The 13772-nt window shown below is 44.7% G+C and overlaps 1 protein-coding gene across 1 annotated transcript; it reads right to left on the reverse strand.

Annotated features, from left to right (window-relative positions):
- Positions 1-1011: 1011 nt before the first annotated feature.
- Positions 1012-3433, reverse strand: LOC128844945 (myb/SANT-like DNA-binding domain-containing protein 2). Its single transcript, XM_054043120.1, has 2 exons — positions 2666-3433; positions 1012-1497 (listed from the first exon to the last, which is right to left on the reverse strand). Exons 1-2 carry the CDS (start codon positions 3204-3206, stop codon positions 1247-1249), a joined length of 792 nt encoding a protein of 263 aa, XP_053899095.1. The 5' UTR covers positions 3207-3433; the 3' UTR covers positions 1012-1246.
- Positions 3434-13772: the final 10339 nt, after the last annotated feature.

The raw sequence follows: 13772 nt of genomic DNA on the forward strand, positions 1-13772 counted from the left end.
GTGATGCAAGTAGCCAAAGCAATCACTCAGGTGCTGCTACGAAAGTTAGTGACTCTGGGAAATGTGCAGGCTATAGTGGATGGTTTTGCTGCAATGGGATTCCCTAACTGTGGTGGGGCAATAGACGGAACCCATATCCCTATCTTGGCACCGGAGCACCAAGCCACCGAGTACATAAACCGCAAGGGGTACTTTTCAATGGTGCTGCAAGCACTTGTGGATCACAAGGGACGTTTCACCAACATCAACGCGGGCTGGGCGGGAAGGGTTCATGACGCTCGCGTCTTCAGGAACACTACTCTGTTTAAAGGGCTGCAGCAAGGGACTTACTTTCCGGACCAGAAAATAACCGTTGGGGATGTTGAAATGCCCATAGTTATTCTTGGGGACCCAGCCTACCCCTTAATGCCATGGCTTATGAAGCCATACACAGGCAGCCTGGACAGGAGTCAGGAGCTGTTTAACTACAGGCTAAGCAAGTGCAGAATGGTGGTAGAATGTGCATTTGGCCGTTTAAAAGGTCGCTGGAGATCATTATTGACTCGCTCTGACCTCAGCCAAAGAAATCTCCCCATTGTTATTTCTGCTTGCTGTGTGCTCCACAATCTCTGTGAAAGTAAGGGGGAGACCTTTATGGCGGGGTGGGAGGCTGAGGCAAATCGCCTGGCTGCTGATTACGCGCAGCCAGACACCAGGGCGATTAGAAGATCACACCATGAAGCGCTGTGCATCAGAGAAGCTTTGAAAACCAGTTTCATGGCTGGCCAGGCTACCGTGTGAAATATCTGTTTGTTTCTCCTTCATGAAAACCCTCCCCCTTTACTGACTGATTTTCTGTAAGGAACCCACCCTGCCCCTTCCCCCATCTTTCTTTCAAACCAAATAAAGTCACTATCATTTAAAAATCATTTATTCGTTATTAATAGATTAGAAAAAGAGGGAGGGAACCCGGGTGGTATTTGGGAGGAGGATTGCTGGGAAGGAAAAAGCCACAAAGAAAAGGTTAAAAAAATGACAGCCTTTTGCTTGGGCTGTCTACTGGGGTGGAATGGGAAGGTGTACGGAGCCTCCCCCCCCGCGTTCTTACACGTCTGGGTGAGGAGGATACGGAACATGGGGAGGGGGGAGGGTGGAACAGGGGCTGAAGCGGCAGTCTGTTTTCCAGCAGCCGTTCCTGAACCTCCACCAGACGCCGGAGCAGCCCCAGCGTTGCATCCTTCATCCTCTGGTCTTCCTGCCGCCATCTCTAATCTCGATCGTCTCTCCTCTCCTCACGTTGGTTCCTCCTCTCCTCACGTTGGTCCCTCCTCTCCTCACGTTCACTGACTTCTTTCCTATACTTTGAAACTGTTTCCTTCCACTCATTCAGATGAGCTCTGTCACTCCTGCTGGATTGCATAATTTCAGAAAACATGTCCTCCCGCGTCTTCTTCTTACGACGCCTTATCTGTGATAACCTTCGGGATGGAGGAGGGAGGCTTGAGGAATTTGCAGCTGCTGTAGGGAGGGGAAAAAAGAGAGAATTGTTTTAAAAGCTACATTTTGCAGAACAATGCTTATACTCTTTCACGGTGACCAACACTGTTCACATTACATAGCACATGTGATTTCTGTGCAAGGTCGCATTTTGCCTCTTAATGCTGAGTGCTTGTGGCTTTGCTGCTAGAGATCACAGGTCTGGGCAACAGAATTCGGCTTGCATGCGGCCATGGTAAGCCATTGTCTTACAGCTTCTGCGCCCTCCTTTCCCACATACCAAGCATAGCCTGTAGAGTGCTGCAGAAGCCTGGCCAATCTCAGCCAGTTGGGGGGGGGGGCAGTGTGGGGGGGCTTGTCTGGGCCCCTTCAGGCAAGTAGAGTGCTGCGGTTTTTCTGTTAACATTCAGCAGCACCAAAAAACAAACTAACCCCCCCCCCCCCGCCATGAATTCTCTGGGATGATCACGGTACCCCTCCCCCCACCGCGTGGCTGGTATCAGGGAAGATCCCTGCAGGCACCAAACTCCCCCCCCCCCCCCCCGCCGCCGACCCCCCCCCCCCCCGCCATGAATTCTCTGGGATGATCACGGTACCCTCCCCCCACCGCGTGGCTGGTAACAGGGAAGATCCCTGCTAGCCAAACGCGGAAAACTTCAGGGCCAATTTCCCATCTGCGCTTGGCTAACTGCAGGGAAGGATTTATTTTCCGCCACAGGCAAACAGCCCAGTAGGAACGGCCACCTCTGTCCCCTTAATTAAGTTCCCGTATTTCAACCAGGTTACCAGGAGTGATATCACTCTCCTGAGGATTACACAACAAGATAAAGAACGGATGTTGCTTGAATGCCAGCAAACACCGGGACCATACGCTGCCAGGCTTTGTCAGGCAATGATACCAGATTACTTGCTGCAAGCATGGCGTGGTCAAGTGTCCTACCATGGAGGAGGGAATAAGGATGCACTGCCCAGAAACCTTCTGGCAAGGCTTTCGGAGTACCTCCAGGAGAGCTTCATGGAGATGTCCCTGGAGGATTTCCGCTCCATCCCCATACACGTTAACAGACTTTTCCAGTAGCTACAGACTTTTCCAGTAGCTGAACTGACCGCGAATGCAAAGTCAGGCAAAGTAATCATTAAAAACCGTTTGCTTTTAAAACAAGTTTTATATTTTAAAAGGTAAACTCACCTGAGGTCCCTTCCATGGGGTCAGAGTCTTGGGTACTGGCTTGGGAGGCTTGGGAGGGTACTTCAGTCAGGGTGATAAAAAGATCCTGGCTGTTGGGGAGAATGGAGTGCTGTGTGCTCTCTGCAAGCTCATCCTCCTCCTCCTTCTCCTCCTCTACCCCATCGGCAGAATCCTCAGGCGTCGAGACTATCCCCGACCCAGAATCCACGAACAAAGGTGGGGTAGTGGTGGCAGCCCCCCCTAGAATTGCATGCAGCTCGGCGTAGTAGCGGCATGTCCGCGGCTCTGACCCGGAGCGACCGTTTGCCTCCTTTGTTTTCTGATAGGCTTGTCTGAGCTCCTTGACCTTCACGCGGCACTGCTCAGAGTCCCTATTGTGGCCTCTCTCCATCATGCCCTTGGAAATTTTTTCAAAAGTTTTTGCATTTCGTCTTTTAGAACGAAGTTCTGCAAGCACTGAATCCTCTCCCCATACAGCGATCAGATCCAGTACCTCCCTCACGGTCCATGCTGGTGCTCTTTTTCGATTATCAGCCTGCATGGTTACCTGAGCTGATGAGGTATCTGTGGTCACCTGTGCTCTCCACGCTGGGCAAACAGGAAATGAAGTTCAAATGTTCGCGGGGCTTTTCCTGTCTACCTGGCCAGTGCATCCGAGTTCGGATTGCTGTCCAGAGCGGTCACAATGATGCACTGTGGGATAGCTCCCGGAGGCCAATACCATCGAATTGCGGCCACACTAACCCTAATTCGAATTGCTAAAATCGATTTTGGCGCTACTCCGCTCGTTGGGGTGGAGTACAGAAATCGATTTAAAGGGCCCTTTACATCGAATTAAATGGCGTCGTTGTGTGGACGGTTACAGGGTTAATTCGAATGAAAGCTGATAAATCCAAATTAAAGTCGTAGTGTAGACCAGGCCTTAATTGGCACATCTTCAATATACGATGGGCAGTGTGAAGACGGGGTTGTTAGAGGCACAAAGAAGATTACACTAATAAGGGAAGGAGGAATGTTATGTCTTTTAGAATTATCCCTTTAGAATTATCCCTTCCCTGTAGGGTGACCCAGACAGCAAGTGTGAAAAATTGGGACAGGGGGTGAGGGGGTAATAGGAGCCTATATAAGAAAAAGACCCAAAAATCAGGACTGTCCCTATAAAATCAGGACATCTGGTCACCCTACTTCCCTGGCCAGAACCAGCTCCTGCTGAAGTCTCTGGAAAGTTTCCGATTGTCTCCAGTGGGAGTTGGATCCAGGATCCATATTCTTCACTAGGACTTTGAAGTGACTGAAATAGGAATGAGCCTCAAATAATCCATCCTAATGTTTTAAATGAGACGAAGTGCATCTTGGGACAGTGCTAGTTACAGAGGAAGAACTGGCCATGCCAGAGGCGTCAAATAAATCTTTGCACCCCTTTCCCTTATTCCCAGTCCAGTGTATTACGGCTTCCAATAACCTAGGAAAAGCCAAGGAGATAGAAAGAGAATGGTTGCTGTTTCATTATGGGGCACAGAAACCCCTCCACTTACATACACTAGTGGAAGGTGGCATGTCTACCTGTGAACAGATTCCGTTTATCTCTCCTTTAACAAAATCAGGGCCTGCTGGATGTGGTGGTCTTGAATCATCATAGAATCATAGCAGATTAGGGTTGGAAGAGACCTCAGGTGGTAAGCTAGTCCAAGTCCCTGCTCAAAGCAGGACCAACCCTAACTAAATCATTCCAGCCAGAGCTTTGTCAAGCCAGGCCTTAAAAACCTCTAAGGATGGAGATTCCACCACCTCCTTAGGTAACCCATTCTAGTGCTTCACCACCATCCTAGTGAAATAGTTTTTCTTAATATCCAACCTAGACCTCCATCACTGCAACTTGAGACCATTGCTCCTTGTTCTGTCACCACTGAGACCAGCCTAGCTCCATCCTCTTTGGAACCCCCCTTCAGATAGTTGAAGGCTCCTATCAAATCCCCCCTCACTCTTCTCTTCTGCAGACTAAATAAGCCCAGTTCCCTCAGTCTCTCCTCATAAGTCATGTGCCCCAGCTCCCTAATTATTTTCATTACCCTCCGCTAGACTCTCTCCAATTTGTCCACATCCTTTCTGTAGTGAGGGGCCCAAAACTGGATGCAATACTCCAGATGTGGCCCCACCAGTGCCAAATAGAGAGGAATAATCACTTCCCTCGATCTGATGGCAATGCTCCTACTAATGCAGCCCAATATGCCATTAGCCTTCTTGGCAACAAGGGCACACAGTTGACTCATATACAGCTTCTCGTCTACTGTAATCCCCAGGTCCTTTTATTCAGAACTGCTGCTCAGCCAGTCGGTCCCCAGCCTGTAGCAGTGCATGGGATTTTTCCATCCTAAGTGCAGGACTCTGCACTTGTCCTTGTTTAACCTCATCAGATTTGTTTTGGCCCAATCCTCTAATTTGTCTAGGTCACTCTGGACCCTATCCCTATCCTTCGGCGTATCTACCGCTTCCCCCAGCTTAGTGTTATCCACGAACTTGCTGACAGTGCAATCCAGCCCATCATCCAGATCATTAATGAAGATGTTGAACAAAACCAGCCCCAGGACTGACCCCTGGGGCACTCCACTTGATACCACCTGCCAACTAGACATGGAGCCATTGATCACTACCCGTTGATCCCGACGATCTAGCCAGCTTTCTATCCACCTTATAGTCCATTCATCCAATCCACACTTCTTTAACCTGCTGGCAAGAATACTGTGGGAGACCATATCAAAAGCTTTGCTAAAGTCAAGGTATATCATGCTTTCCCCATATCCACAGAGCCAGTTATCTCATCATAGAAGGCAATCAGGTTGGTCAGGCATGACTTGCCCTTGGTGAATCCATGTTGACTATTCCTGATCACCTTCCTCTCCTTCAAGTGCTTCAAAATGGATTCCTTGAGGACCTGCTCCATGATTTTCCCAGGGACTGACATGAGGCTGACCGATCTGTAATTCCCTGGATTCTTGTTCTTCCCTTTTTTAAAGATGGGCATTATATTTCCCCTTTTCCAATCATCTGGGACCTCCCCCGATAACCATGAGTTTTCAAAGATAATGCCCAATGGCTCTACAATCACATCAGCCAATTCCCTCAGCACCCTTGGATGCATTGCATCCGGCCCCATGGACTTGTGCATGTCCAGCTTTTCTAAATAGTCCTTAACCTGTTCTTTCACTACTGAGGGCTGTTTACCTCCTCCCCATACTGTGCAGCAGTTTTGGAATGGACCTTGTCTGTGAAGACTGAGGCAAAAAAACCCCATTGAGTACTTCAACTTTTTCCACGTCATCTATCACTAGGTTGCCTCCCCCGTTCAGTAAGGGTTCCACACTTTCCCTGACCTTCTTCTTGTTGCTAATATACCTGTAGAAACCCTTCTTGTTACCCTTCACATCCCTTGCTAGCTGCAGCTCCAGTTGTGCTTTGGCCTTCCTGATTACACCCCTGCATGCTCGAGCAATATTTTTATACTCCTCCCTAGTCATCTGTCAAAGTTTCCACTTCTTGTAAGCTTCCTTTTTGAGTTTAAGCTCAGTGAAGATTTCTCTGTTAAGCCAAGCTGGTTGTCTGCCGTATTTGCTATTCTTTCTGCACATGGGGATGGTTTGTTCCTGCACCCTCAATAAGGCTTCTTTAAAATACAGCCAGCTCTCCTGGACTCCTTTCCCCCTCGTATTAGCCTCCCATCTCATGCCCTTTCTTGTTCTGAATGTGGTTGTTTTGTATTTTCTGTCCATAAGAACAAAGCTGCCTCCTCATGCCAGAAAATGACATGTGGGCAGCTTTCCAAGGGGACAAATGGAGCAAGTCATTCACTGCAAGCCTCTCATCCACTGCTCCCCTATACTCCTCTTACAGAGGCACACATCAGTTCAGTGGCTCTGAACCTTCCACTCATCCCTAGCTCTCCTGGCACAGGAGTTTGGGGATAATGTGTGTGGGGGCGGGAGGGGGGGGAGGAGGAGGGAGCAGAGGCCCTGAATTTTGGTCCTTGCAGCCATGGTAGCCAATGGGAAATCATTGCTAGATGTCCTAAATTTGTTTGAATGAAACTCATGAGACAGCTAAAGCTCTTGGATGCACCCTGCTGGCTGTAGCATATTAACAGAATAACTGCCCTTCGTACTAATACGTGAAGATCCTCTATTACATAGATGCTTGATAAAGGTTGAAGAATGGATAACAACAACAGGCCATATCCTGCATGATGCTGAGAACCACTGAAGTCATTGAGTGCTATAGATGTTCAGCCCCTCTCATGTTTTGGCTCATTACTGCTGCTTAGCACTCATTACTTCCTGCAGAACAGGTGGTATGTTACAGCACAGTCATGGTGGTATGTTACATGCCACCTGTTCTGCAAGAAGGAAGGGACAGGTTTCCAGTATGATTCAATGGAGTTTCCCCTTTAGGACAGTGAATTTCCTGGGGGAAAGGAGGGAATTTACAGGACTGCATAGAACACTTTACATTTTTAAAGTGCCACACAGACATTAACTAGCTAAGAGCTAATGGGGCAAAGAATGCAGCAGTGTCACATACCACAAGGATCATAATAAACTATGAACTGGGGAATCCTTGGGTGGGCTGTCCTTGTGGAAATAGACATGATGTAGTGGCTCCTAGCTGTCGCATTTCACCAAAAATGGTGATACTACAGTGATACTCCCATATGAGATTAACATATGCTGGAATTACAGATGCATGGTCATGTTTTTAAGAATTCTCTCTCTCCTAGCTGCTCCCCGTGCCATCTATATGTGGCTAAGGACCTGACAGCTTTCATTCTGAGCTTCCAGTTTCTATGGTTTTATAATGCAGCCTTTAAAATGTCTAGGTGTGATTAGGCTTGTTATCATGCTGTTTTACCATCTAAAAGATAGTACATACATAAAATACACTACCAAAGGCAGGTGACAAGCCTACCCCTCCTTCAGTTTGAACACCATGAACCAGGTTCTCAGCTGGTGTTGCTCCATGGCCTTCAGTGTGTGTATGTGCGCACACGTTGGGTAGGGAGGAGTGGGGCACTGTGGCGATTTGCACCAGCTCAGAATCTGGCCCTGTATGTATGAGAGCAGGATCAATCTCTTTGTGAAGTGCATGATTCCCTACCCCAAGCCACCCCAGCTTCCAAAATGCAGGACACCTTTCTGCATTTAACACCACCCAACCATAGAGCTGACATATGCACATTAGAGCATTTCCCCAGGAACGAAACACTGTGCATTCCATTCCATTATCAGATTCAGGTAACTTTTCCTGGTTGAAAGTGGGTACAGATAACTTTATAAAATCAATTGCGTAAAGTCATTCCTTCTCTATCATCTGAAAGCTGTATTTTACACAAGCAAAGCCTTTTCTAAAGAACTAAAGTGTTTCACAACCCAGGCACTCACCATCAGGGTAAGCACTGGGGCTGTTTTGTGTTCCAGACGGTTACTCACAATTATTTCCTTTGTTCTTGAAGTGACCTATCTGGAGCAGAGAGGAAGGATTGTTCTGTATAAGGGCAGCTATTCTGAACCTAAAACATTTTGGAGCGAGGAAGAGGAATCTCATTAGAGACAAGAAGGAGAGAATTAGGTCACAACTTCAGGATGCCAAGATTTTTCTTTTGCTTTGCTTATAGCTTTTGCAGGGCAGGCTACTGCATTTAAACTATACTGAAAGGAATGATCTGCTCACTGCACTTGGTGCACCACTTTGTTAGTACAAAGGAATACATTTAAATAAGGAAAAATGTAATTGTACACATTTATAGGGGAAGCCAAATAGTTATAAGGAACAACCAATCTACTCAGCTAAATAATTAGCATTTATCACAAAGCAGGGGGGAAAAACAATCCATCTAAGTCAATTAAAATATTTCTCCGAAAGCAGTTTAAAAGCTCACCCAAAAGAATAAAACAAAGCACATCATGCCCACACATTTATTATGCAAAGGCAGAATTCAGAGGGGAGAACAGGGATGAAATTCTTGACATGTTGCAGGCTCTGGGAAGGTGAATTTTAAAACAGAGAAGCAAAACTCAGCTCCTCCCCTCAGATTGTTCCCGGAGCCAATATCGATCTATTGATTGCTCAGGACAGCAGCCTGGACTCTTTAAAATACTGTGCTATTCAGAGCCAGTAAATGCATCCAAATTAGAAATCATTACATGGGTTTTCATATCAAATTCATCATGAATGCACTTTAGATGGAGCTCACTGTGTGACTGAGAAGATGGGATTATCATAAAGTGATGATGACAAAATACACGGAGGACAACCAAAATGGGAAGTTATGCCATTTGCAATAAGAGCTACGGCTTGATTTTCAGAGCTGCTGAGCCCGCACAGCTTCAGTTGACTTCCACTGGAATTGTGGTTGTTCAGGAGTTCTGGAATTCCAGCCCATATTGTGCATTATTATAAGAACCCAGGAACAAGCTTATTCTTCAGCTGTAGTGCTAACACGTGGCTATTATCCAGTCTGTTCCCTTTGCTATTATGCTATGTCCCTTTAAAAATTGCTTAGGATTTTGAGTACTCATCACACAATCTCTGGCATAAATCAGCACTTCCCATGTACAGTAAATAACCAAATCCTCTTCTGTGTTTTCAGGGAAGAAAGTGAATACACGGTAATACCACCAGCCCCTTTCTGTTATTTGGAGAGGTAGGAAATATTGCAATCAGATACTTCCAATTTAATTAATTCCCTAGTTAACTTGATTTCACATTTAATTCAATCCAAGCCTCATGAACCAAATCATTTGTATTAAAAATAATGTAACAGCCACCCTTTATTTTAATCAATTTTGACTGCTTTAGGCTGGTTTAATGGATAATCTGATTACAAGATATATAGAAAGTTGACATTTAATTAATAAAAGGGGGGAATTCTGAATAAAATCAAAGAAAAAAGAGCATAGGGAAGGAAGGTGATATTAAAAAGTTGTGTTAGCCAGACACTGTTATTGGCATTATGGGAGCTGCTCTGTGCCCTTGTCACTGTGATATGCAGCCTGTGGTCATATGGATAACAGGTTCAGACACTTATTTTAGTTACAGTGACAGGAAGAGTATTGACAGAAATACAGAAAATCTGTAAATCTCACATGATTTCCCCTCAAAATCATTGCAACTAATTAACTGCACTTGCAGGCCAGATCCTCAACTGGTGTAAATTGGCTTAGCTTCACTGAAGCCTGTCTAAGCCAGTTCTGGCCCTATATGTTCTATCATTGTCAAGGTTAGACAGTTCAGTACATAAAGGTAAAAGCTGGCTTTCTGTCTAGATTTCTCTATATAAAGAAGGCAGGGGTGTGAAGCATAGCTTCTGCCCCTAGGTTTCTGAAGGGGACAGCCATGCCTGCTGAGACCTCCAAAACACCTGAGTGAGACTAGATGGGATGTGGACCAGTGGCAATGTCACAGTGGGATGTGGCAAAGCCAAAGGCACAGTGGTTGTCCACAGATTTACTGCACCTGTAATCAGCACCTGCCACAGGACCCTCTGTTACTTTGCACCTGTAATGCAGCTTTTTACAATTCTGCTTAACCAGAGCAAGTACTTTTTTTGATGTGCTTGTCAAGTATCTTCCTTGTTTTATTACAATAGTCACCAACGCTTCGCTCGGCTGATGCGGCAACTCAGTGTCGGACGCAATCAGGTGGTTGAGGGACATCTACATAGAACACATCACTGGACATTGGCAATACTAGGAGGGATGAGCTGGAGTGCTGATGATAAGCGCAGTCAGGAAAGTAACAAACAATTTCCTCATGGATTGTATTTTCTAAATAGACAACCAACCTAATTCTCAATTATTGAGGGACAATCTCCACTCACTGATATATTTTGCTTCCCACAACCAAATCCATGTACAACTTTTCATGACTGATGTACATGAGTATTCGGATTCTAATATCTAAACTGTATTATTAAATCTATTCACCTAAATTTGGGTTATTGCTGATTATGTATCATATGACTTTTAAAAACTAATTTTATATTTGTGGATAATCTAAACACTATACCCAGATGTATAGACACTCTTTTTCCAACCTATGTATTATATAATTTTTTTAACATTACCTTTAATAAAATTTTAATATCTACCAGTACATTTGCATTAGTGTTTTGCTGTAATGTCTTAAGCCCAGCTGTTCAGGAAGTGACCACCAGAGAAGAATACAGTTTGTGATTTTTCAAATTCCCATTGTAATCAGCTCCCAGACACTTGAGTGGTCAAGACGAAGGGAGTCCTGTAGTCTGTTGCTCAGTAGAGGGTGCTCTTTCTAGTGTGTCAATACTGTACCCAAGCCCCAACTTGGTGTGGGAGGCTGCACTGGGCTGTGGGAGATATTGCTGCTTTGTTAAGCCATAATGCAGAAGCCCTGACCATTTGAGGTTTCACAATGATAGGTAGCTAGCACTAGTGTTCAGCCAAATTTCCATAACTGAGTGATTTCTTTCTGCCTAAATTCCCATTGCTTTAACTGGATACTAATTCCTCTACAGTTTCTCTCCTTCAGCTACTTTGTAGTATGACTGCTATGGTTATAATAGCTGCAACGTTCTACCCCAGGGAGGCTGCATTTCAGTGAGGGGGAAGTGACGTGAACCTTAAATGGTTATAATATGTGTTCCTGTAAAGTGCTTTGAAGCTTGCAATAGATGCTGAATAACTCAATCAGCATAATAATGTATCAAAAGGTTTGAGGCTCAGTATGTTCCTCTACACCATAGGCGAACATATGTTCCTCTACACCATAGGCGAACATATGTTCGTTTTCATAAAGGTTCCTAGGGAATTAGTGGCATGGATCCGTTCATGTTGACAGATTAGCTGAGCACCTGAAACCTGTTCTCCAAGGCCTCCTGATAAGAGTCTGTTCAGTAATGCTGAAGCATGCGAGCTGTCACAAGAGAGAGGTATTCTGTCCTAACTTCAAAGCCCGTGCTGATTCCTGCAAAACAGAACACACAGGGCTGTGATCTCAGGCAGAAGGGAACAGTGAAACAGGAAAATGCTGGCAGAGGACAGGTACGTTTCCCTAATCTCTGTTTTAGGGTCTGGTCCCATTGAAATCTGTAGCAAAAGTCCCAGTGATTTAACTGATGCAGAACTGAACTATTAAAATGCCCTCAGGGATTTCATCTGCCTTTTGGAAGCTGCATAATGATACCGTTTTCCTGCTCAAGCAACTATTAGTAGAAGATACTTGTAAAATGGGGTTACAATGTTATAGGTAATTTTGCTATGTCCATAACTGGTTGAGTATCAAAGGTGGCCTTGTGTGGATTAGTGTTTGTGTAGTTATGGGAAATATTATAGGAGGCAGTCTGGCTTAGTTGATAGAGCACTGGACTGGGACTTAGGCCACTGGCCTTCTAGGTGACCATGGACAAGTCACATCCCTTCCTTGTGCTTCAGTTTCCCCATTTGTAAAATGGGAATAATGATACTGTCCTTCCTTTATAAAGCACATTGAGATATATGGATGGAAAGTGCTGTGTAAGAACCATGTAATAATTACTAAAATCAACAGCAATTTGTCTGAGACTGGGGAAGGCACACATTTTATAGATTCTGACCCAGCGTGAGTGAAATAAAAAACATCGAAACTCTAGGAAACAATGATTCATGATGAGTACATATTCCTTGGAGAGGAAAGACATTAATAGTGCCTAGGGATCAGTGTTGCTTAAGGTGTTTATTGATGATATGCAGGAAGAAGTGAATGGTCTGCTGGTGAAATCTATCAATGACTAGTTTAAAATAAGGAGGGGGTTATGAGACCTCCAAATGGACCGAAGCAATCTGGAATGTCAGGCAGCAAAATGGCTGGTGAGATTTAACTTGGTTAAACAGGCTAATTCACATACTCTAAACTTTTCTTTAATGCTCTGAGCTTACAGAACCTTCAGAAGTAAAAGATCTAGGTGTCTTCGTAAGCATCTTGCCATGGAGATTCTGCCCAGCGTCAGGCAAATTGGATGCTTGGATTCCATAATAAAGAGAGAAGAAAAATATTACAATATTTGTATTGAATGATAGTATATCCTTTCCTACATCCTCAGTTCAGTTTTGGTCATCTCATCTGAGAAGAAACTGTACATACTGAAAAGACCAGATAAAGGCAATGAAGACAGTGGGATGGTATGGCAGAATTTATGGGTGAAGAGAGATTGGGGCATTCAGAGCAGTAAATTCAAAGGGAAATGCTTCATGCAACACAGAGGCAATCTATTGGATTCACTGCTGCAGAAGGTCAGAGACAAACTGTGGGGCTGAATTTTAAAAAGCAGTGAATAATTTTATAACTTATAAGTTATCAAGCATTTACAGTTATTGCCATTAAAAAACAGTGTCTGTGAAGAGGCACCACACTACAGCCTCTGAGCCATAATGCAGTCTCTCTTGTACAGTCCCACGTTAGTATGTGTTAATTGTTGGCTCTTTGGTAGTGAACACTGTACAGCTACTGATACACACACTAGAGTGGGGTAGGCAACCTATGGCACGCGTTCCGAAGGCGGCACACGAGCTGACTTTCAGTGGCACGCACACTGCCTGGGTCCTGGCCACCGGTCCAGGGGGCTCTGCATTTTAATTTAATTTTAAATGAAGCTTCTTAAACATTTTAAAATCCTTATTTACTTTACATACAACAATAGTTTAGTTATATATTATAGACTTATAGAAAGAGACCTTTTAAAAATGTTAAAATGTATCACTGGCATGCAAAACCTTAAATTAGAGTGAATAAATGAAGACTCGGCACACCACTTCTGAAAGGTTGCCAACCTCTGCACTAGAGCATTGATATGGGAGAAAATAAATCTCAGGCTTTCAGGAATAAATTGGTGAATGTTTGGAAAGAGACTTGCTCACTCTAGATACCAGTCAGCTGTGCAATTTTTGTGTAGATTATGGAGTATTCCCTTTCCTCTGATGAATCTGATATTGGCCACTGATGGAGGCAGGATATTGGCATAAGTAGACAGCAATCTGATCCTTCATGTAAGGGGTCGGGATCATTTTATGGCCTTTATTTCAGTTCCAGACCTTGTGCTTTCATTAGT

Source organism: Malaclemys terrapin, chromosome 10 (genome assembly GCF_027887155.1).
Source record: "Malaclemys terrapin pileata isolate rMalTer1 chromosome 10, rMalTer1.hap1, whole genome shotgun sequence".
NCBI classification, from domain to species: domain Eukaryota; kingdom Metazoa; phylum Chordata; order Testudines; family Emydidae; genus Malaclemys; species Malaclemys terrapin.